This window comes from Canis lupus, chromosome 1 (assembly GCF_003254725.2).
Source record: "Canis lupus dingo isolate Sandy chromosome 1, ASM325472v2, whole genome shotgun sequence".
Classification (NCBI taxonomy): Eukaryota; Metazoa; Chordata; class Mammalia; order Carnivora; family Canidae; genus Canis; species Canis lupus.
The window spans coordinates 111,634,411-111,659,480 of NC_064243.1; the positions used below are offsets into that span (position 1 = coordinate 111,634,411).

The 25,070-nt window shown below is 43.9% G+C and overlaps 1 protein-coding gene and 1 non-coding gene across 2 annotated transcripts; one reads left to right on the forward strand and one right to left on the reverse strand.

Annotated features, from left to right (window-relative positions):
- The first annotated feature begins 671 nt into the window (after window positions 1-671).
- On the forward strand, window positions 672-24,140 carry ETHE1 (ETHE1 persulfide dioxygenase). The gene is made up of 7 exons (XM_025424767.3): window positions 672-840; window positions 1,182-1,326; window positions 1,428-1,576; window positions 20,860-20,989; window positions 23,164-23,253; window positions 23,655-23,771; window positions 23,941-24,140. Exons 1-7 carry the CDS (start codon window positions 760-762, stop codon window positions 23,991-23,993), a joined length of 765 nt encoding a protein of 254 aa, XP_025280552.1. The 5' UTR covers window positions 672-759; the 3' UTR covers window positions 23,994-24,140.
- On the reverse strand, window positions 21,956-22,065 carry LOC112645695 (U6 spliceosomal RNA). The gene has a single exon (XR_003127199.3). It is a non-coding gene; the product is annotated as a U6 spliceosomal RNA (small nuclear RNA).
- Window positions 24,141-25,070: the final 930 nt, after the last annotated feature.

A 25,070-nucleotide genomic window follows, 5' to 3' on the forward strand; every position in this document is an offset into this window, starting at 1 on the left:
CTATTCTCCTCAACGAACCAGACAGGACTCACCTCTGGGTCCCCAGCCTCACCCAGCTTGGCCTGGGCACACAGGAGCCCTCACATGAGGAATAAATGAGCAAAATTTTCTCCTCGACTTTGAATTTCCTTTCTGCCTATTTCTCTATCTGAGAGATTCTCTCCCTCTTTCTGCTCATTCCTCCTGGCTCTAATGTCCCACCATCTCTTCCCACCTTTCATACTTGTCTAGGATTTCCAAGTGTATCTTTCTGACCATATTTCTTTGATGGACAGCCCGTTTCAACTCTTTATCTCTCTGTGAATCTCGGAAAGTGTTTCCAGGTGTCTCTTCTTGGTATTTCGGGGTCCAATTTTCTCTCAAGTCTCTGAGCACCTCCCTGGTCTCTGAGTGCCTTTCTGGGTCTCTCTCCTGATAAAAACCACTAGGAATACACTAGAAGGCCGGCTATCGGTGCATTGGAGCCTCTTGCTGGGTTTTCATTTTTCTCCCTGTCTGTGCTTCTGCCAGCGTCTCTCCGTGGCCTTCTGAGCCTTGTGAGTGTCTCCCTGTCCGCCGGTTCCCGGGTCGCGCAGTCGTCTGGGTCTCTGTTCTCTCCGCAAGATCGCCTGGAGCCCCCAGCGCGCGCGGCCCCTTTAAGGCTGGCCCCGCCCCGCCCCGCCAGCAGCCCCGCCCCCGCCCCGCCCGGGTCAGCCCGGGGGCACCCGGCTTCGGGAGGCGCTCGGAACTCCGCTCAGTCCCCACCCGGCCGCGGGCGCGATGGCGGGGGCTACTCTGAGGGTCGCCGGGCGGCAGCTCAGCCAGCGCAGCGGCTCTGGAGTCCCCATCCTCCTACGGCAGGTGCGCCCACCGCGGGACCGCTGGGCGCCGGGCGTCGGGCAGCGACTGGGGCGGGACTCCCGGGTCCTTGAAAGGGGAGAGATCTGGGATCCCCTGGGCCTGGGGCAGGACTTCCCCTTACGGAAGAGGTTGCTGGAGATCCTGATTTGGGGGGGTGTATGTGAAAGTGGGGACTGTTTCAGAGGGAGTAAGGTGCAGGGGCCGCAGACTCCTGACACAGGTGGGCAAAGAAGGGGCTGGGTTTTCTGCTTCTGGATCTTTACGTGGCTTGGGCTCTTGGGTCCCCCGTGAGCTGAAATCTGGTTCTGCCCTCTCACCTGTCCCACCTGCCTCCTCCCCAGATGTTTGAGCCCAAGAGCTGCACCTACACGTACCTCTTGGGTGACAGAGAGTCCCGTGAGGCCATCCTGATCGACCCGGTTCTGGAGACAGCGCCTCGGGATGCGCAGCTGGTCAAGGAACTGGGGCTGCGGCTGCTGTATGCTGGTCAGTGTGGAGGCCAAACCCCTGGGTCTGAGGGAGGAGGGGGCTGGGAAGCCTCCGTCCTCCCGGGGCCCTCCTGGACCTGGCCCTCCTCTCTCTCCCAGTGAATACCCACTGCCATGCGGACCACATTACGGGCTCAGGGCTGCTCCGGTCCCTACTTCCCGGCTGCCAGTCTGTCATCTCCCGCCTTAGTGGGGCCCAGGCTGACTTGCACATCGAGGATGGAGACTCCATCCACTTCGGGCGCTTCGTGAGTTGGATGGGGTCCCCCCAGAGGGTGGTGGCCTGGACTTCTTGGACTCAAGGGAAGTGAGGGGCTTGGGGGCAGGGGGTGCGGGGGCCCTAAGCCCTGGGGTAGGAGGGAACTCTGGTCTGGGTTCCTGATCCCTGAGTTTGTGTCTGGGAGGAGGGCACCATAAACCCAGGTAGGGCACTGGAGCAAGAGGTTCTGGGCAGGTGTGTCTCTGGCCAAGCCCCTTAAGTCAACAGCATTTGTAGTTTCCTACAGCCTTGGGGCAGCTCCTTTGGCCTGGGATCTCCATAAAAGTTGATTGAGGGCTAGAATTCTGAGGCCAGGGCTGAGGGAGTGACCCAGCTTTGTCTTCTAGAGCCACAGTTCGAGGAAGGAGCATCTCGTTGCCCAGGGCCAGGACTAGGGTGAGGTGAGCCAGGCGCCTAGGGCACAACGTTTAAGGAGGCGCTCACTCTCAGGGTCATGCAAGGGCAGGGTCAGCACCTTGGGGCCAGCGCCTCCTTAAATGTTCTCCCTTTAGTGCCCGCTTGCCTCACCCTCAGCCCTAGCTGTTGCCTCACACAGGAAGGTTCTGAAGGTTCCTATCTCCTCTCCTGTCTTTGTCACAGGCAAGGTCAGCAGGTTTCTAGCCAGGATTTCAACCCAGAGCAGTAGATTGGGGTGGAGAGGGCACTGGGGTGGAGTTGTCCTCAGAGGGAGGAGAAACAGGTAGCCAGGCTTTTTTTTTCTGATCGGACTTGCTAAAGCTACAGAGTCTGGCTGACTTGGGAACAGAATGGGCAAGTGACATAGGGTAAGACTTGACCTCTAGGTTAGGGGATTTGGGGACAGTTTATCTGAGTCAGAGCTTTTAGAGATGAGAGCTGTATGTGGGATCAGAGGGTTTGAACCACAATGGTTGCAGCCTCTTCATTTCAAGCTCTTTCCTGGAAGCCGGTAAAAAAGTGCATTGTACCCTTCTGTACACCGTGGGTAATTGTGAAGTGCTAGCAAGCATTTCTTGAGTTGAGAAGGCCTAGAAGAGTGAAGAATGACTGGGGTTTCCTGTCAAGATAAGTCCTTTGTTTAGATCAAATAAGTGATGTTTTGAAGGAATGAATGTCGAAGGGTTTAGTTGTAGTAGATTTAGCTTCAGTGTCTGTTTTTTTTTTCCAAACAACTTAAATGATATCATTTACAAGCCATCCGGTTCATCCATTTGGAGTGTACCATTCGGTGACTTATTATATTCAGAGTTGAGCCCATCCAGTCCAACCCCACAATCATTTTTGGAATATTTTCGTTGCTTCCAAAAGAAACCCCACGCTCCTAGCTGACATCCTAGCCCCCTCCGCTCTCCCTCCAACAGCCTTAGGCCACAGCAAATCTACTTTCTGTCTCTACGGGTTTATTCTGGGCATTTAATAAAAATGGAATCATATATTATGTGGTGTTTTGTGACTGGCTTGTCCCTGATCATAAGAGTTCAAAATTCCTCCATGTTGTAGTGTGTGTCAGTGCTTCATGCCTTCCTATGGCTGAGTAATATTCTATTGTGTGAATATACCTTATTCATTCATGCATTCATCTATCGGTTGATAGACATTTCCATTGCTTCCATTTTTTGGCTATTATGAATAATGCCGCTATAAATATTCATGTACAAATTTTTGTGTGTCTGTTTGCATTTCTCTTATATATGTGTGTGGGGGTGGGTGGGTTGCTAGATCAATAATAATTCTATGTCTAGCAGTTAGAGGAACTGAGGTGCCTGGGTGGCTCAGTTGGTTAAGTGTCAGACTCTTGATTTCAGCTCAAGTCTTGATCTCAGGGTCATGAGTTCAAGCCCCATGTTGGGGTTCATGGTGGATGTGGAGCCTACTTAAAAAACAGTTGGAAGGAGGCTTCTGGATGGCTCAGTTGGTTAAGCATCTGCCTTTGGCCCAGGTCATGATCCCAGAGCCCTGTGGCCAAGCCCTGTGTGGGGCTCCTTCCTCAGCAGGAAGTCTGCTTCTCACTCCGCCCTTCCCCTTGCTCAGCTCTCTTTCAAGTAAATAAATAAAATCTTAAAAAAAAAAAAAACAGTTGGAGGAATTGACCGACTGTTATCAAAAGTGGTTGCACCATTTTATGTTTCCAAGGGCAGCATATGAAAGTCCTAGTTTCTAGGCACCTGAGTGGCTCAGTAGGTTAAGTGGTGAACTCTTGATTTAGGCTTGAGTTGTGGTCTCAGAATCCTGGGATCTAGCCCTGCATCAGGCCCTGCGTTCAACCAGGAATTGTGTTCAGCAGGGAATTGGCTTCAGGATTTTCTCTCTCCCTCTGCCCCTCCCCCTTAAAGTAAATAAATCTTTAAAAAAAAGTCCCAGTTTCTCCACATCCTTGCCAACATGTGTTAGCATCTGTCTTTATGATTATTCGGTATTCGTGTGGTTTTCATCTGAGTTCTTTTTTTTTTTAAGATTTTATTTATTTATTCATGAGAGACACATACACACACACAAAGGCAGAGACAAAGGCAGAGGGAGAAGCAGGCCCCATGCAGGGAGCCCCATGTGTGACTAGATCCCCAGGATCACACCCTGGGCTGAAGGCGGTGCTAAACCACTGTGCCACCCGGGCTGCCCTCATCTGAGTTCTTTATAAGCCTTTAGAAATGGTCACATTTCTTCCCCCCCAGTTAAAAAATTTCCATTTTAACATGCATTTTATGTAATAGAAAGTGCACATATTGTACATGAGCAGCTAGGTAAATTTTTACCTATGTTTACACTTGAGTATTTGCCTCTGAGATCCAGATACAGAGCATACTCATCACCCGAAAAGGGCTTCCTTGTCCCTCTTCCTGACCATTGACAGCTCCATCAAGAAACTGTCTTCTGACATTTATTTTTTAAGTTTTCTTTTTTTCCCCTTATGATAAGAACTTTTAATATTTGCAATCTTAGCAACTTTTTTTTTTTTTAAAGTAGGTTCCATGCCCACTGTGGGGCTTGAACCCACAACCCTGGCATCAAGAGTCACATGCTCTACCGACTGAGCCAGCCAGGCGCCCCTCTTCTGACTTATTTAATCATAGATTAGTTCTATGTGTTCCGGACCTTATAAACAGGACTCATACAACATGTGCTCTTTTGTGTTCTGGCTTCTTTCTCTCCACATAATGTTGTATATAGTTGTAGTTCTTTCCTTCTGTTGCTATATAGCAGGGATTCTGTAAAGGACCAGACAGTAAATATTTTCACTTTTGCAGGCCATATGGTCTCTGTTGCAACTACTCAACTCTGTTGGTGTGAAAGCAGTTATAGACAATGCATAAATGAATAAGCATGGCTGTGCTCCAATAAAACTTTAGTTCTGGCCTCTGAAATTTTAATTTCAGTAATTCTCATGTGTTACCAAATACCATTCTCATTTGATTTTTTTTTTCAACCATTTTTGAAAAAGTGTAAAAATCATTCTTAGCCCTCAGGCCATACAAAAGCAGACGACAGACCAAATTTGATGTACCAGCCTTAGTTTGCCAACCCCTGATGCAGAGCATTTTATTGTGTGAATTTATGACACTTTGTCCATTCTCCTTGTGATAGTTGATTCCAGCTTGGGGCTATTCATGAATAATGCTGCTGTAAGAGCATTTGTTTATGTGAATTTATGAAAATTTATCCATTTGCCTTTTGATGGTTGATTCCAGTTTTGGGCTATTGTGAGCAATGCTGGTATGAAGGTTCTTATGCAAGTCTCCTCGTGGACATTACTCTCAATTCCAAGGAATGGACTTTCTGAGTCATAGGACTGACCTCTGCTTAACTTTAGTAGAAATTGCCAGTTTTTTTTAGCTGGTTGTGTTTTACATTCACAGTGGGCCAAATTTGGATGGTTTCATTGTAGAATGAATTTTCTGTTTTAATGAGCAATGAGATTTGAACGTTTTAGTTCCCATGAGGGATGGCAGATTCGGAAAGTTAGTCTTGCCTGTTGAATATGTTAATTTAAAGTGCTGCCAGATACTGAAACCCCAGATCCCACTTTAGAGATTCTGATTTAATTGTTTGGGGCATACACAGGGAATCAATCTATTTTAAAATCCCACAGGTGGGACCCTGGCTGGCTCAGTCAGTGGAGCATGTGGCTCTTGATCTCAAGGTTGTAAGTTCAAGCCCCACATTGGGTGTAGAGATTACTTAAAAGTGAAAATCTTCAAAAAATAAAATAAAAGCTCATAGATGATTCTCATGTGGTCTAGGTGGGAATTTCAGTGCTTCCTTCCATTTAGAACTCATTATTTTTTCCAAAAGGTTATTTGAAAGAGAGAGCATAGGGGGAGGGGCAGAGAGAGAGGGAGACAAGCAGACTCCCTGAGCAGGGAGTCTGATGGGGTGCGGGTGGGGCTGGATCCCAGGACCCTGATATCATGACCTGAGTGGAAATCAAGAGTCAGCTGCTTGGGGCGCCTGCATGGCTCAGTCGGTTGAGCGTCTACTGTCTGCCTTGGGCTCTGGTTGTGATCTGCTCTGCAGGGAGCCAGCTTCTCCCTCTCTCTCTGCCTGCCACTCCCCCTACTTGTGCTTACCCTCTCTCTCTGTCAAATAAAGAAATAAAATCTTAAAAAAAAGAGTCTGCTGCTTAACCAACTGAGCCACCCAGGTGCCCCTGGAACTAATTATTTGAAATGTGGAATAAATCTTCCCCCTTGCAACATTTTATCAAAAATCTCAAGCATACAGAAAAGTTGAAAAAGATTTTTTAAAATATTTAATTTATTTATTCATGAGAGACACACAGAGAGAGGCAGAGACATAGGCAGAGGGAGAAGGAGGGTCCCTGTGGGGACCCTGATGTGGGACTCGATCCCAGGACCCCAGGATCACTACCTGAGCCAAAGGCAGATGCTCAACCACTGAACCACCCAGGAGTCCCAAAAAGTTGAAAAAAATTGACAGCAAACATCATATCCATCTGTTACCTATCTTATTTTTTTGATGCCCCTTTGAATCATAGACATCAGTATACTGTCCCGTAAACGTTAGGACAACTAATGTTTTCTTTCACCAAAAGAAAGGAAGATTTGGCTGACAACGGAGGTTCAGAGTATTTAGCCTCAGTGGAAAAAAGACATTTGGGATTTTTGAGTATAAATTGCACAGAAACAGTGGCCCAGGGTTTTATACCAAGATTAGGTGCTTTTGAACTTGACCAAATGGAAAAGAAGGCCCCAGCCTGCTTGCCACCAGGGGGCAGTGTGGGCCGTGGGAACTGCAGGGCGGGGGAGCTTGCGCGGATCCCTTTGGGTGCAGGTGTGGCTGTGAGGTATTGAAGACGGCGTCGCTGCACCTGGAAACAGGTGAGGGGAGAGCTGTTGAGCAGTGTCACATATGTGAAGCACCACGAAGGGGAAAAGGAATTTGTTGGAAGAATGTGGGGCTAGGCAGGCTGCACAAAATCCCTGTAGAATATTCTGCTGCTGAGAAGATGATCCAACTAGTTTCAGGAATGGTGGAGGCTGCCCGAGGTCCAGATGTTAGGTGCTCCCCCACAAGCTTTTATTAATATTCTAATACCTATAGTGAATTGAAATAATAGTACAGTTAGTACCCTTCGCCTAAAGTTCACCAGTTGGTGACACTGGTTTTTATTGGGTGTGTGTGTGTGTTAGATTTTATTTATTTATTCATGAGAGACATAGAGAGAGAGAGGGGCAGAGACACAGGCAGAGGGAGAAGCAGGCTCCATGCAGGGAGCCCGACGTGGGACTCGATCCCGGGACCCCAGGATCACACCCTGAGCCGAAGGCAGACGTCCAACCGCTGAGCCACCCAGGGATCCTGAGACTTCCTTTTTTAAAACACAAGAATATCCAAGTACTCTATCAGCTGTCAGAGCAATGACATCATCACCAGTCACGGGGCTTTCGGGAAAACACCCCTGAACTCTGACCTGACTGAAGAATGAGAGTAAGAAGGGGGGAAGGGCTCTTCCTACTATCATGAAAATAGATTTCACCTTGGAGGCCCTCAGGGTTCCTTCAACTGCACTTTGAGAACAATTCTTTTACAAAATCTCCATCACAGAAGATACATGATACTTCTGAAATAATTCTTAAATCCAGTCTGAGTTCAAATAGTGCCAGGTGCCCAGGAATCATTTTTATGGCGGTTAAGAGCCAGAACTCACTCGAGGTTCATGCATGCCATTCAGCTGTTCTATTTAGTCTCTAAATCAAGAATGGTTTCTTTTCTTTTTTTTTTTTTAAGATTTATTTATTTATTCATTCAGAGAGAGGCAGAGACACAGGCAGAGGGAGAAGCAGGCTCCATGCAGGGAGCCCAACGTGGGACTCGATCCCAGGTCTCCAGGATCGCACCCCGGGCCGCAGGCGGCGCCAAACCGCTGCGCCACCGGGGCTGCCCAAGAATGGTTTCATACCCTTTCTGTGCCCTGACATTGACTTTTGAAGTTTCCACCCTGTTGTCTTGTAGAATGTTCCACTTCTGGGTGTGTCTGGTTGTTTCCTCATGGTGTCATTCAATGTATTCTTCTCTTTGCTATCAACAAGAAGTAAATTGTAAATATCAAATATCACTGCAGGCAGCAGGGAGTGTTGGGGCCTGTGGCAAATGTTAGGGTGCATGTTCTGTTTATAGGGGACACCCACTATACAATTATTTTTTTTTTTCCCATTGCACAATTCAAGTTGATTAGTCATGTTTAGGAATGTAGTCTGGGGGATTCCTGGGTGGCTCAGCGATTTAGCGCCTGCCTTCGGCCCAGGGCGTGATCCTGGAGTCCTGGGATCGAGTTCTGCATTGGGGTCCCCACAGGGAACCAGCTTCTCCCTCTGCCTATTTCTCTGTCTCTCTCTGTGTCTCTCATGAATAAATAAATAAAATCCTTTTCTTTTTTTTTTTTTTTAAGGAATGTAGTCTGTCGGGGTGCCTGGCTGGCTCAGTTGGAGGAGTGTGGGACTCTTGATCTTGGGGGTCATGGCTTGAGCCTCATGTTGGGTGTAGAGATTACTTAAATAAATAAGCTTTAAAAAAAAAAGGAATGTAGTCTGTCCCCTGCGAAGCCTTTTATTTTTTGAGAACCCAAATATCTTTTATTAAACAGATATTATAGAGATTTGCAAAAACATTAAAAGTGCTACTCTTTTTTACTACTTTTTGTTGCAGTTTTGGAAAAAAATATTTTTCACAAGAATGTTATTCACAGTGATGTATAGTGAATAAATGTGCTATTGGTTTTTTTTTTTACTGAAATAACTTATTTTTTATTTTTATTTTATTTTTTTAATAATAAATTTATTTTTTATTGGTGTTCAATTTGCCTGAAATAACTTATTTTTAAATTTAAATTCAGTTAATTAACACATTGTATTACTGGTTTTAGAGGTAGAGGTCAGTGATTCATCAGTCTTATATAACCCAGTGCTCATTACATCATGCTCCCTACTTAATGTCCATCACCCAGTTACTCCATTTCCCTATCCACCTCCCTTCCAGCAACCCTGTTGGTTTCCTATGATTAAGAGTCTCTGATGGTTTGTTTCCTCTGATTTCATCTTGTTTTATTTTTCCCTCTCTTCCCCTATGATCCTCTGTTTTGTTTCTTAAATTCCACATGAGTGAGATCATATGGTAATTGTCTTTCCCCGATTGACTTATTTCACTTAGCATATTAACCTCTAGTTGCATCCACGTTGTTGCAAATGGCAAGATTTCATTTGTATGATGACTGAGTAGTATTCTAGTGTGTGTGTGTGTGTGTGTGTGTGTGTGTGTGTGTGTATACACCATATCTTCTTTATCCATTCATCTATCGATGGATATCTGGGCTCTTTCCATAGTTTGGCCCATGTGGACACTGCTGCTATGAACATTGGGGTGCAGGTGTCCCATCATTTCACTACATCTGTATCTTTGGGGTAAATACCCAGTAGTGCAGTTGCTGGGTCATAGGGAAGCTCTATTTGTAACTTCTTGAGGAACCTCCACACTTTTCCAGAGTGGTTGTACCAGTTTCATTCCCACCAGAAGTGCAAGAGGGTTCCTCTTTCTCTGCATCCTCACCAACATCTGTTATTCCCTGACTTGTTAAACTTGTTCATTTTAGCCATTTTCACTGGTGTTGGGTAGTAACTCATTATAGTTTTAATTTGTATTTCCCTGATGTCAAGTGATGTGGAGCATTTTTTCATGTGTCTGTTGGCCATTTGTATGTCTTTGGAGAAATCTTCGTTCATGTCTTCTGCCCATTTCTTGATTGGATTATCTGTTCTTTGGGTGTTGAGTTTAATAAGTTCTTTATAGATCTTGGATACTAGCCCTTTATCTGATAGGTCATTTACAAATATCTTCTCCCATTCTGTTGGTTGTCTTTTGGTTTTGTTGACTGTTTGCTGTACAAAAGCTTCCTATCTTGATGAAGTCCCAATAGTTCATCTTTGCCTTTGGAGACGTGTCTAGTAAGAAGTTGCTGCGGCCAAGGTCACAAAGGTTGCAACCTATGTTCTCCTCTAGAATTTTGATGGATTCCTGTCTCACACTTAGGTCTTTCATTCATTTTGAGTCTAGTTTTTGTGTATCGTGTGAGGAAAAGGTCCAGTTTCGTTCTTCTGCATGTGGCTGTCCAATTTTCCCAACACCGCTTGTTGAAGAGACTGACTTTTTTCCATTGGATATTCTTTCTTGCTTTGTTGAAGGTTAGTTGACCATAGATTTGAGGGTCCATTTCTGTGTAGTCTATTCTGTTCCACTGATTTCTGTGTCTATTTTTGTGTCAGTACCATACTGTCTTGATGATCACAGCTGTGTAGTACAGCTTGAAGTCTGAAATTGTGATGCCTCCAGGTTTGATTTTCTTTTTCAACATTCTTTTGGCTATTTGAGGTCCTTTTTGGTTCCATACCAATTTTAGAATTATTTGCCCCAACTCTGTGAAATAAGTTGATGGTATTTTGATAGAGATTGCACTGAATGTATAGATTGGTCTAGGTAGCATAGACATTTTAACAATATCTGTTCTTCTAGTCCATGAGAATGGAATGTTTTCCATTTCTTTGTGTCTTCCTCAATTTCTTTCATGAGTGTTCCATAGTTTTCTGAGTACAGATCCTTTGCCTCTTTGGTTAGATTTATTCCAAAGTATCTTATGGTTTGGGGTGCAATTGCAAATGGGATTGACTCCTTACTTTCTCTTTCTTCAGTATCATTTATAGTGTATAGAGATGCAACTGATTTCTGTGCATTGACTTTATATCCTGTCACTTGGCTGAATACCTGTATGAGTTCTAGCAATTTGGGGGTGGAGTCTATTGGGTTTTCTATATACAGTATCATGTCATCTGCAAAGAGTGACAGTTTGACTTCTTCTTTGCCAATTTGGATGCCTTTTATTTCTTTTTGTTGTCTGATTGCTGAGGCTAGGAATTCTTGTACTGTGCTGAACAACAGTGATGGGAGCGGGCATCCCTGTCATGGACCTGACCTTAGGGGGAAAACTCTCAGTTTTTCCCTATTGAGAATAATATTTGCTGTGGGCTTTTTATAGATGGTTTTTATGATATTGAGGTATGTTCTCTCTATCCCTACACTGTGAAGAGTTTTAATCAAGAAAGGATGCTGTACTTTGTCAAATACTTTTTCTGCATCTTTGAGAGGATTGTATGGTTCTTATCCTTTCTTTTATTAATGTATGTATCCCACTGATTGATTTGTGAATGCTGAACCACGCTTGCAGCCCAGGAATAAATCCCACTTGGTCGTGGTGAATAATCCTTTTAATGCACTGTTGGGTCCTATTGGCTAGTATCTTGGTGAGAATTGTGGCATCCATGTTCATCAGGGATATTGGTCTGTGATTATCTTGTTTGATGGGATCTTTGCCTGGTTGTGGGATCCAGGTAATGCTGGCTTCATAGAACGAGTTTGGAAGTTTTCCTTCCATTTCTATTTTTTGAAACAACTTCAGAGGAATTCTTCTTTAAATATCTGGCGGAACTCCCCTGGGAAGCCATCCAGCCCTGGACTCTTTTTGTTGGGGGATTTTTTATTACTGCTTCAGTTTCCTTGCTGGTTATGGGTCTGGTCTGTTTAGGTTTTCTATTTCTTCCTGTTTCCGTTTTGGTAGTTTATACATCTCTAGGAATGCATCCATTTCTTCCAGATTGCCTAATTTGTTGGCATATAGTTGCTTATAATATGTCCTTACAATTGTTTGTATTTCTTCAGTGTTGATCGTGACCTTTCCTCTTTCATTCATGATTTTATATATTTGAGTCCTTTCTCTTTTCTTTTTAATAAGTCTGGCCATGGGTTTATCAATCTTATTAATTTTTTTGAAGAGCCAGCTCTTAGTTTCATTGATCTGTTCTATTGCTCTGTTGGTTTCTTTTTCATTGATTTCGACTCTGATCATTATTGTTTCTCTTCTCCTGCTGGGTTTAGGCTTTGTTTGCTATTCTTTCTCCAACTCCTTTAGGAGTAAGGTCAGGTTGTGTTTTTGTGATCCTTCTTGTTTCTTGAGAAAGGCTTGTATTGAAATGTACTTCCCTCTTAGGACCATCTTTGCTGCATCCCAAAGGTTTTAAACAGTTGTGTTTTCATTTTCCTTTGTATCCATGAATTTTTAAAAAATATTTTATTTATTTATTCATTAGTGACACACACAGAGAGAGAGAATGAGAGAGAGAGAGACAGAGACACAGGCAGAGGGAGAAGCAAGTTTCCATGAATTTTTAAATTCTTCCTTAGTTTTCTGGTTGACCAATTCATTCTTTAGTAGAATGCTCTTTAGCCTCCATGTATTTGAGTTCTTTCCAGATTTCCTCTTGTGACTGAGTTCCAGTTTCAAAGCATTGTAGTCCAAAAATATGCAGGGAATAATTTCAGTCTTTTGGTACCAGTTGAGACCTATTTGTGACCCAGTATGCGATCTATTCTAGAGAAGGCTCCATGTGCATTCGAGAAGAATATGTATTCTGTTGCTTTAGATGGAATGTTCTGAATATATTGGTGATGTCCATCTGGTCCAGTGTGTCATTCAAAGCCCTTGTTTCCTTGTTGATCTTCTCCTTAAATTATCTGTCCATTGCAGTGAGTGGGTGTTAAAGTCCCCTACTATTATTGTATTATTATCAATGTATTTCTTTAATTTGGTTATTAACTGGCTTATATAAATGGCTGCTCCCATATTAGGGGCATAGATATTTAAAATTGTTAGATCTTCTTGTTGGATAGACCCCTTAATTATGATATTCTGTCCTTCCTCATCTCTTATTATAGTCTTTGGTTTTAAAATCCAATTTGTCTGATACAAGGATTGCCAACCTAGCTTTCTTTTGATGTCAATTAACATGATAAGTGGTTTCTCACCCCCTCACTTTAAATCTGGAGGTGTCTTTGGGTCTAAACTGAGTCTCCTCCAGATGGCATATGGTTGGATCTTGCTTTTTTATCCAATCTGATACCTTGTGTCTTCTGATTGAGGCAATTGGCCCATTTGCATTCTGAGTAACTATTAATAGATATGAATTTAGTGCCATTTTATTACCTGTAAAGTCACCATTACTGTACATTGTCTCTGTTGCTTTCTGGTCTATGCTACTTTTGGGCTCTCTCTTTGCTTTGAGGACCCCTTTTTAATATTTCTTGTAGGTCTGCTTTCAGTTTCTGTTTGTCCTGGAAGCTTTATTCTCTCTCCTTCTATTTTGAATGCCATCCTTACTGGATAAAGTATTCTTGGCTGCATATTTTTCTCACTTAGCACCTGAATATTTCTGGCCTGCCAGGTCTCTGTGGATAGGTTTGTGCCAGCCTAATGTATCCTTGCTGGATAAAGTATTCTTGGCTGCATATTTTTCTCACTTAGCACCCTGAATATTTCTGGCCTGCCAGGTCTCTGGGGATAGGTCAGTGCCAGCCTAATGTTTCCACTCTTGTAGGTTACCAAGAGGTTACCCCTTGTCCTGAGCTGCTTTCAGGATTTTCTCGTCTCTGAGATTTGCTAGTTTCGTTATTCTATATTAGGGTGTTGACCTATTTTTATTGATTTTGAGCGAGATTTTATTGATTCTCTGTGCCTCCTAGACTTGGATGCCTGTTTCCTTCCACAGATTGGGGAAGTTCTCCACTATAATTTGCTCCGGTGTACTTGCTGCCTCTCTCTCTCTTTCCTCTTCTTCTGGAATCCCAATTATTCTAATATTGTTTTGCTTTACAGTATCACTTATCTCTCAAATTCTCCCCTTTTGATTAAGTAGTGTTTATCTCTCTTTTTCTCAGCTTCTTTATTCTCCATCATTTTGTCTTCTATATCACTAATTCTCTGTTCTGCCTCATTTATCCGAGCAGTTAGAGCCTCTGTTTTTGATTGCATCTCATTAATAGCCTTTTAGATTTTGACTTGATTAGATTTTAGTTCTTTTATTTCTCTAGAAAGGGATTCTCTAGTGTCTTCTATGTATGTTTCAAGCCCAGATAGTATCTTTATAATCATTATTCTGAACTATTGTTCTGGTATCTTAATTATGTCCATACTGATTATTAGGTCTCTAGCAGTCAGTACTGCCTCTTCTTCTCTTTTTTGAGGTTTTTCCATCTTGTCATTCTGTCCAGAGAAGAAGGGCTGAATGAGAAAACAAAATACTAAAATGGCAACAACAACCCCAGAGAAATACACACTAAACAAATCAGAAGAGATTTTCCCAAAACTGGAAATTTTTTTTTTTAAAAGAGAATATAACCAGACAGATAAATAGAATAGAGCAATATACCGGATCCTGTGTCCATTTGTTAGAAAACTAGATTCCAAAATTATAACAAAAGAAAAACTTCGGATGCCTGGGTGGCAGTGGTTGAGCGTCTGCCTTTGGCTCAGGGTGTGATCCTGGAGTCCTGGGATCGAGTCCCACCATCAGGCTCCCTGCATGGAGCTTGCTTCTCCCTCTGCCTGTGTCTCTGCCTCTCTCTTTCTGTGTCTCTTATGAATAAATAAATAATATCTTAGAAAGAAAAAGAAAGAAAAAAAACTTATGTATGTACAAAGAATTAAATACAATGAAAGGATAGAGTTTAACTGTAAAAATGAAAACTAAAAGACAAAAAAAAAAAAAGGAATATAAATAGGTGAACAGAACATAGCAATACACTATATCCTGAGTGTGTTTTGGTCAGCTTGTTAGAAGAAACTACATCTCAAAGTTCTAAGGAAAGGAAAACATACATGTACAAAGATAAAATTAAATACATTGAAAGGATAGAATGTAAAGGTGAAAATTTAAAAAGCCTTTAATAAAACAAAAAAAAAGAAAAAAAAGAAAAGCAAATATGATCAGACAAATGAAGAGAACAGAGACACACACTAGATTCCAGGTGTATTTTGGTCTGTTAGAAGAAACTGCACCCCAAAATTGCAAAGAAAGAAAAACTTATACATATACAAAAATAAAACTAAATACAAAGAGACGATAGAATGTAACTATAAACATGGAAATTAGAAAAGTTTTTAAAAAGTTGCTAAAATAAGAAATTGGTTGAAAAAGGAAAGAGAAAAAACTTAAAAAGGAAGGGCTAAAGAATCGTGGAAGAAAAAAACTGAATTCTATATACTATATTGCCTAGCACTGGAGTTTTGCAGTTGTCAGTGATCAGAGACTTGGTCTTGGCTGGATGTGCCTGCCGATCTTCTGGAGGAGGGGCCTGCTGTGTTGATTCTCAAGTGTCCCCCACCTGAGGGGGGACAGCCCTTGCCAGGGGGCCAGGCTGGATTGCTCTATATGACTTTTGTTCCCTGAAGACTTTCACCTCCACTTTAGAGGATGAGAGTGACAATAGCAGCCTCCCAGTCTCCAGCCTGGGAGCCCAAAGTGTGGGGCCCTACTCCTCATTGCACCCCCAGGGAGAAGCAGTCCATCGCTCCTGTCTCCCTGGTTCCCACTGCACTCCGAGCTCACTCAGCCTGTGTCCAAGCCTTTCTATCTCAGGTCTGGGACCCACGTTTGGAGTCCTCAAACCTTGCAGACTCCTCAGCTCTCATGCTTCTCCCTGTGGAGGAAGGAGGGGTCTCACTGGTTCTGGCCACTGCTCAGAGAATGATCACACTGCCTCAGCCCCGGTTTGGGGTTTATGGCCACTGGGAGCTGAATGCCCTCTCCTGGGCTCACTGATTGCAGCTGGTTTCCCTGCTCTGATGCCTAGGAACTCTGCTGCCCTCCGACTCCCCTGGTCTTCCTGTGACCCGAGGATCCTGAGACCACACTGGCTCACCTAGGATTCACCCCTGCTTCGTGGCCTAAACCCCTTTCAGGCAGGCAGGTCCCTCACCTGAGCAGACTTCTAAACGTTCTGATTTTGCACTCTGCTGCTCTATCCCTTTCTGGCAGCCAGCTGATGGAGGCTTCTCCTCCCCATGATTTATCTCCTCATGTATCACCTTGGATTCACTTCTCCACACCTCCTACCTTACAGAAAGTGCTCGCTTTTCTATTTGCAGCGTCACAGCTATTCTTTTCTTAGATCTCCTGAGTTCGCAGGTGCTCAGGATGATTTCATAGCTATCTAGCTGAGCTTCTGGGACCAGACGAAACTGAGGTCTCCTACTCCTCCACCATCTTGGACTCTCCCCTTTTCAAGCCTTTTTTTCTTTTTTAATAGAAGCTTCAAATACACATTTTTTAGAAATCTTCCACTTTTTAATGGTAGACTATAAATTCAGCTTTCTCATAAATCCCGGGTGGGCCAAACAAAACATTTCTCTGGCTGAGTCTGCCCCTGGGGCCTCCACTGTGTCTTCTCTGACAAACAGATCTCATTAAACTTTCATAACCACATAGTGGAATCAGAAATATTTTTCCAAAAAAAAAATAAATATTTTTCCCATTTTACAAAGAAGGAGGTATAGAGGGATCCCTGGGTGACGCAGCGGGTTAGCGCCTGCCTTTGGCCCAGGGCGGGATCCTGGAGACCCGGGATCGAATCCCACATCGGGCTCTCGGTGCATGGAGCCTGCTTCTCCCTCTGCCTGTGTCTCTGCCTCTCTCTCTCTCTCTCTCTCTCTCTGTGACTATCATAAATAAATAAAAATTAAAAAAAAAAAAAAAAAAAAAAAGAAGGAGGTATAGAGAGGAAAAGTGACTTGTCCGGAAATGACACTGAAAGAGTGGCCCAGTTGGAATTTTTTTAAAAGATGTATTTGTTTATTTGAGAGAGAGAGAGAGAGAGAAAGAATTGGGGGGTGGGGCAGAGGGAGAAGGAGAGAAAGTTCTAAGCAGACTCTGAGTGGAGCCCTACAACGGGCTCCATCCCATGACCCATGAGATTATGACCTGAGCCAAAACCAAGAGTTGAATACCTACTGACTATGCCACCCAAGTGCCCCTCTGAGTGTGGATTTTAACCCAGGAAGCCTTGTGGTTCCACTAGATCAGTGTTTTTTTTTTTTTATAAACTTCAAAACATCATTATTATGTTACTTTGATTATATAGTGATTATTGTGTGCCAGGCATTTTTTAAGCTTTACATATACAAAGCAACTTAATGTTTATAATAGTCCTACGAGGTGGGGACAGTTATTATCCTCATTTTACAAGGGAGCAGAGAAGCTCAGAGACAGAGAGGTGAAGTGACTTGTCCAGAGCCACACAACTAGTAATAAATAGCAGAGCCAAATTTAGAACCCATGTCACCTGGCTCCAGAGGCTGTTTTTTTTTTTTTTTTTGACTTTATTTATTTATTCGTGAGAGACATAGGCCGAGGGAGAAGCAGGCTCCCTGTAGGGAGTCTGACATGGGACTTGATCCCAAGACCCCAGCCTCGACCTGAGCCAAAGGCGGCGAGTCAACCCCTGAGCTCCCCCGCCCCAGGCACTCCCCTGAGGCTGTTCTTAATTACTAGTCCATGCACTCTCACCAAGAGATAGATATCTTACACCTGGATTCATAACTGAAAGCTCCACTTCATGAAATACCACTTCCCCTTACTGGGTACTAGGCACCCTGAGATTTCCCACTTCATTGCATTTCTCTCCACACCACTCCGTTCTGTTCCATCCCACACTTCTCTGCTCTTCTGTGTCTAGCATGCTTTATTCTACTTTTGTTTTATCTGTGACATCCATCCATATTTTCACATATAGTTTGCTCACTCTTATTCTCATGCTGTGCTTCAGTTTCTTCATCTGTGGAATGGTACCTACCCCATAATGATGTGCGAGGACTGGATGAGTTCAGTCATGTCGAGACTTAGAAGAGAGCCTGGCACAGGAGAAAGGGTCAGTCAATGTCAGGGCTCTTGGGAAGGAGTAGGCCTGACTGATGGGAGAGGGTAGGGTTGTACCTAGCAGAGAGAATTGCTTGGGCCAAAAGGTATGGAAAAACCTGATGCTTTCTGGTAGTGACCCTGAGTTTCAGAGTAGCTTGGTGTGTTGAGGAAAGGAAAGAAGATGTTATTAGACATTGGGCTGGGAAGATACCAGAACAGTGGCATTTCAGAAGTCAAGTTGAGAGCCAGAACTCTGCCCTGGGGACAGCAGGAGCCAAGGATGGGTCTTGAGCAGAGAGGAGCAAGTTTGAATCTGGGCAGTAGAAACCCGCCTCAGGGCCATGTGGGAGATGGATGGAGGCTGGAAGGCCAGGGTGGGAGGCTGGTGGTTGGTCCTAGCCGGAGAAGATGAGGCCCAATATGGGCAGGACTGTGGGAGGTACATAGCAGGGGATAGAGTCTAGATATTCCAGAGAAGGAAAGGTCAGATAAACAGATCCTCAGCAAAGCCACTTGCCACACAGACTCAGTCACCAAGGGCCTAGGGAATCTTGATCCATGTGGCAAGCAGGATATTGTTCAATTGATATTAAAATTTGGTCCAATATAGGGTGCCTGGGTGGCTCAGTCAGTAAAGCATCTGCCTTCAGCTCAAGTCATGATCCGAGGGCCCTGGGATGGAGTCCCGTGTCAGGTTCCCTGCTTACTGGGGAGTCTGCTTCTCCCCTCTCCTTTCTCTCACACTCTCTATCTCAAACAACAAACAAACAAACAACAAATAATCTTTAAATTTTTGTCTAATTTATACACATACACAATTACATATACCATATGTATACTTTAACTGTACCATATATGCCATATATATACTGTCTAACTGTACTGGTTGTTTATAGCTGATGTTTTTCTGATTGGTCAATATCCATCACTACAACTGTGATTAACTATTTTGAATTTGACTCTTGAATATCCATCCACAATGTTTAGTTCAAAAGACACCTATGCTTTTTTGCTTAAAAAAATTCAGAGAATATGAAAACAGACAAAATAATGAAAGATCATCCCTCTACCACCAAAAGGTTATGTTGATTTGGGTAGGTAGGGTTGTGATTTTTCCCAGATTTTGCAAGATCTGTGATTTTGCTTTGCATTTGTTTTGCATTGCACATATATCCTATTGTGTATGAGTTAAAGGTGTCTGACTGAAAGCAACTAAAAAAATCCATATAGTGGCTTAAATAATTGGAAGTTCAATTTTTTCTTGTAACAGGGACTCTGGAGGAAGGCAGTCCTTCTCTTTGATTTGGCAGCATTTTCATTTGGGGGATTCTTTTTCATGGTTGCAAGGTGGTTGCTGTAGCTGCGGCCATCACACCTTTGTCTAGAACCAGATAAAGTGGGAAGGGGAGGTGCACACTGATGTCCTGAACCAAACTGGAGACCCATGAGTGAGGAAGAGCAGAATGGATGCTGGGTGTGGACACAGGATCTGCACCTAGTGTCCTTCTATAATCAGCAGATGACTGACCTGGACCAGGATGCTAATTAGTGGGAGGAGTGCTGTGTGAGTGGGAACTAATCTTATAAGTGGTTGTTAGAGCTGAGGATAACAATTTTTTTTTTTTCCTGACAATTGCTTGCCTAAACTGAGTGTAGGGATTTAGATAATGAGGATTTCCTGGATAGGCATTTTTGCCCATGTGTCAGAAGTTCTTAACTACAGAATGTTAGCAGAAGTTTTGAGGGGTCAGAAAGAGTCTGCATTTGGGTTCTTGGTAAACCCTGCAAACTTGCCCCCTACAATGGGTACAGTGAATCTTACCCACATCCCAGGAAATGTAAGGGCTTGCAGCAAACACACTGAGCAACTCTGACAGCTGCCAATCAGATAGGTGAAAAATAAGGGTTTTAAATTTAAATCTCTCTCTTTTTATCCCTAAAAAGGAGAGCAGACGTTTCAGATGGTTTTTTGACTATTTACTTCCTCTTCCTGGTTTTTTTCTTTCGTGCATTTTTCTTTTGGGAGTTCTTATTGATGCTTAGGAGCTGTTTATATATGATGGTTTTTCATACTTTATAATACTTTCTTATACGTGCTAATACTGTCTCTGAGTTTTTTGTCCTTTTTTTAAGATTTTATTTATTTATTTGAGAGAGAGTGCATGAGAGAGCACAAGCAGGGGAGAGGGGCATAGGGAGAGAGAGAAGCGACTCCTCCCTGAGCAAGGAGCCCAGATAGAGGCTTAATCCCTGGACATCTAGGACCTGAGCTGAATGAGCTTCCCAGGTGCCCCTGAGTTTTTTTTTTTTTTTCTTTTAACTCTTGTTTTGTTCTTTTCTATAATAAAGTTAAACTATGTGGTCATCTCTGCCACTGCTTATCCTTATGTCTTCTGAATTTAATATCATGCTTATAAAAACCTTTCCTACTTCAAGATTATATATATATATATATATATATATATATATATAAAGATTATATACATATATTTCCTTATACATGTATAAGATTATATTCTTATATGTTTTTATCTTATATAAAGGTTTTATCTTATCTTTTTCTTATTGATTTGAAGATCTGTTTGTATATGAAGTATAGTGACCACCATGTGGTGTATATGTTATAAATATATTTTGCTGGCTTGTTGGTTCCCTTTCAATTTTGTTTCCGGTGTTGTTGCGTTCAGAAACTTCAGATTTATTTAAAGTCAAACCACTGATCTTTTTTGTAATGATTTGCAACTTTCGGGATCACATTTGAATGTTCTTCCCTAACCAGAGATCATATATTCATTTGTATTTTTGTTGTTGTCACAGTTTTATGGTTTTATTTTCTTGCTTTAAATGTTTAATTTACTGGGAGTTTATCCTGGTGTGTGGTTTGAGTCTGGGAATCGAACTTAATTTTTTAACAATAACAACAAAAAAACTATGTTAGCTAGATGTGATCCTGGGGTAGGATGGGGACTTCTGGGGACAGTTTCACTGTGAGGCCAGAGCCCCTGGCTTATTGGTAACTGTCTGTATTCTCCTTCCCCACCAGGCCTTGGAGACCCGGGCCAGCCCCGGCCACACCCCAGGCTGTGTCACCTTTGTTCTGAATGATCACAGCATGGCCTTCACTGGAGATGCCCTGCTCATCCGAGGGTGTGGGCGGACGGACTTCCAGCAAGGTCACAGGCCCATTCCCCTAACCTGAGATCTTAGTACAGTTATGTGTGTGCCAGGGTTTTAAGTATCTGTTGCAAGAATGAATGAATGGACATTAGATTTTTAGGGAGTTAGGATTAGATGGAAGAAGTTCAGCTGCTGGAGTGAAGGAGAATTAGATTCAAGGGTTAGCTATTGCCAGACAGATTCAGCAGTTTACCTTGTTGGGGGACAGTTAGATGCAAGGGTGGATTAGTTATCTATGGCTCTGAAACAAATCACCCCAGAACTTAATGACTTAAGACAATGATTAACATTATCTCACATAGTTTCTGACAGTCAGGACTCTGGGAGCAGCCTAGCTGGGAGGTTCTGGCTTAGCGTCTCTCATGGGGGTGTAGTCACATGAAAGCCTGGGCTGTGGTCATCTGAAGGTTTGACTGGGGTCTGAGAGTCTGCTTCCAAGGCCCCTCACTCACATAGCTGGCAAGCTGGCTCTGATTGTTGGTAAGAGGCTTCAGTTCCTCACCACATGGACTCCCCATGAGGCTATTTTGTCTTCATGACATGGCAGCTGGGTTCTCCCAGAGGGAATGTTCAGAACAACACAGACAAGACTAATTTTTTTTTAATGACCTAGTCTAGAAGCCAAACGCTGTCATTCCTTTTTTAAAAAATAATTATTTATTCATGAGAGACACAGAGAGAGAGGCAGAGACACAGGCAGAGGGAGAAGCAGATTCCCTGCAGGGAGCCCAATGTGGAACTCGATCCCAGAACCCCAGGATCATGACCTGAGCCAAAGGCAGACACTCAACCACTGAGCCATCCAGGTGCCCCAAAACTCTTGTCATTTCTGCAATATCCTATTTATTAGTTGCAAGCCACTTAGTCCAGACCACTGTCAGGAGGAGAGGTGTCACATTTTCAACAGAAAAATGTCAGTGAATTTGTAGGCATATATTTTTTAAATTTTATTAAAAATTTATTTTCATGTGGAATTCTTCATGAATTTGCATGTCATCCTTGTGCAGGGGCCATGCTAATCTCTGTGTCATTCTAATTTTAGTATAGGTTTTTATTTTTATTTTTTAAAAGCTATTATTTTTTAATTTTTTTTTCATTTATTTATGATAGTCACACAGAGAGAGAGAGGCAGAGACATAGGCAGAAGGAGAAGCAGGCTCCATGCACCGGGAGCCTGACGTGGGATTCGATCCCGGGTCTCCAGGATCGCGCCCTGGGCCAAAGGCAGGCGCTAAACCGCTGCGCCACCCAGGGATCCCTATTATTTTTTAAAGACTATATTTTTCATTTTTATTTTTTTAAGAGATTTTATTTATTCATGAGAGACAGAGAGAGGCAGAGACATAAGCAGAGGGAGAACCAGGCTCCCTGTGGGGAGCCCGATGTGGAACTCGATCCCAGGTCCCGAGATCGCGCCGGAGCTGAAAGCAGATGCTCAACCCCTGAGCCACTCAGGTGTCCCCCAAGATTATATATATATATTTTTTAAATTTTATTTATTTATGATAGTCACAGAGAGAGAGAGAGAGAGAGAGAGAGAGAGAGAGAGGCAGAGACACAGGCAGAGGGAGAAGCAGGCTCCATGCACCGGGAGCACGACGTGGGATTCGATCCCGGGGTCTCCAGGATCGCGCCCTGGGCCAAAGGCAGGCGCTAAACCGCTGCGCCACCCAGGGATCCCAGATTATATATTTTTTAAAGTAACCTCTACACCCATTGTGGGACTCTAACTTATGACCCTGAGATCAGAGGTGTGTGTGCCACCAACTGAGCCAGCTGGGTACCCCTATGGATATTTTTTTTTTAAAAAGATTTCCCTCTGTGGCCTCAGGTCTTCAGTTTCTTACCTTCTAGTCCAGCCTCCCTGCCCAGAACCCTTTCTTGGCATCCCCAGGCTGAGGGCACAACTCCTTGGTACTTCAGGATCTCATCCCAGCCTTATTTACTGCTATAGTGAATTTCTTACCATTCCCCAATTCTTTACATATGCTGTTCCATCAGCTCAGAACGCCCCTTCCCTCTCTTTCTGTGCCTAGACAAAGGGGTACTGGCTGAAGATGAGGGAGAGACTCTAGCTACTGTGATTTCATCCTCCCACCCTTTTCTTGAGGGAAGGGTCTAGAAAGCTTCTGTCTTGTTGATTACTCACCACTGAGTTTTCCCTCCCCAGGCTGTGCTAAGACTTTGTACCACTCGGTCCATGAAAAGATCTTCACGCTTCCAGGAGACTGTCTGATCTACCCTGCTCATGATTACCGCGGTGAGGGCTTCCTTGAGGAGGTGTGGGACGTACATAACTTCACATTTGAAGGGGAGGGAGTACCAAACTGCTGTAGTCTTTGTGGGCATGGGGGCTACAATTCCCAGAAATTTCACTGGCCGAAAAGATCAAGTGTTTAGGTATGCTGAGTGTGGATGGAGAAACAAGACTAGAATTCCCAAGGGTATGTGTATTCCAGGGACTTCCTTACAGAGCTTAGGGATGTGGGAAACTACATTTCCCAGAGTGCCAATGGAGGCGAGCCAGCGATCTCCACGACATTCTGGGAAGAGCCTGTGAGTCCCAGCCCCGAGATGCACCCTAAGCCTTCTGGGAAATGTAGTCCTAGGAGGCCCCAGGCACTTGCCGGGTTGACGTCCCTCCCCTCCCTTGGCCACTAGGGCTCACAGTGTCCACTGTAGAGGAGGAGCGGACTTTGAACCCGCGGCTCACCCTCAGCTGTGAGGAGTTTGTCAAGGTCATGGACAACCTGAACTTGCCAAAGCCTCAGCAGATAGGTAAGCAGTTGGGGGCCCGGAACTCCTGGGTCTGAGGGAGGAGGGGGCTTAGGGCCAGAACTCTAGTTTCCCAAAGAAGAAAGGCTCCTAAGATTTGTGGGTCTTCAGTGGGACATCAGGGGGTGTGCTGGGGACCCTTTAGTTTCAACTTTTTTTTTTTTCCTTTCAGACTTTGCTGTTCCAGCTAACATGCTCTGTGGGATCCAGACTCCCCCTTCCTGACCTGGCTTTGTCAGGTGCCTGTTTCCATTAAGAATGCACTAGGTGGGGTACAGAGAGAGGTGCCATCGCCAAGCCTCTCTTCTTCCCCTCCCTCACCAGCTCCTGAGCTTCATAAATAAATAAATAAAAATTATTTTTTGCTCTTAATCTTACTTCCATCTGTGTGGGGGTGGAGGGAGCAGTTGGTTTTCTGGTCTGAGGTGTATGGTCTGAAGAGGCCAGGGAGGAAAGCAGGGTGAAGATTCAGGGTGCTGGGAAGGAGGAAAGGTTCCAACTCACAAGACCAGAAACAAACATATCTGGGGCAGAGGTTCTCACATCCTTGGATTAGAATACCATCTTGAGGGGTGCCTGGGTGGCTTAGTGGTTGAGTGTCTGCCTTTGGCTGGGGGTGTGACCCTGGGGTCCTGGGATTGAATCCTGCACTGAGCTTCCCACAGGGAGCCTGCTTCTCCCTCTGCCTCTGTCTCTGCGTCTCTAATGAATAAATAAATAAAATCTTAAAAAACAAAACACCATCTTGAGTTTGTGCCACTTGCACCCGTATGACCCAGGATAAGGTGCTCCAAGTCTCAGTTCCCTCACCTGTGCAATGGCAATAATATTAATAACAGGGTGTTGTGATGATCCAATGAGTCCACATGTATGAGGTGCCTGGCACACTGCCTGCGTGACAGGCGTCATATCAGTGGTGACTATTACTGTTACTATCATTTGCAGTGATCTTCCAGGCACTTCCCGGCTGCATCAGAGTGACAGTATGCCCAGTTGTCAAGAACATGGACTTTCTAGAGAACAAATCTAGCCTTAAGATGAATAACATGTTCAGGCTTCCAGGCACATTTATCCCCCTAAGCCTCAGTTTCCCCAACTGTAAAATAAAGCTGATAGTACCTTTCTCATTAGGCTACTGTAAGGATAAAATTAACGTGTATACAGTGTTGAGCACAGCTCCTGATATCCAATGACCCCTTCTCACATGCCAGTTATTTTCCTGTTTTTGCCCAGAGAGGAAAGGGTCTGGTTGAGACCTTTAACTTCTGCCCTCCACCCCATAGCAGGGTGGGGCGGGGGTCA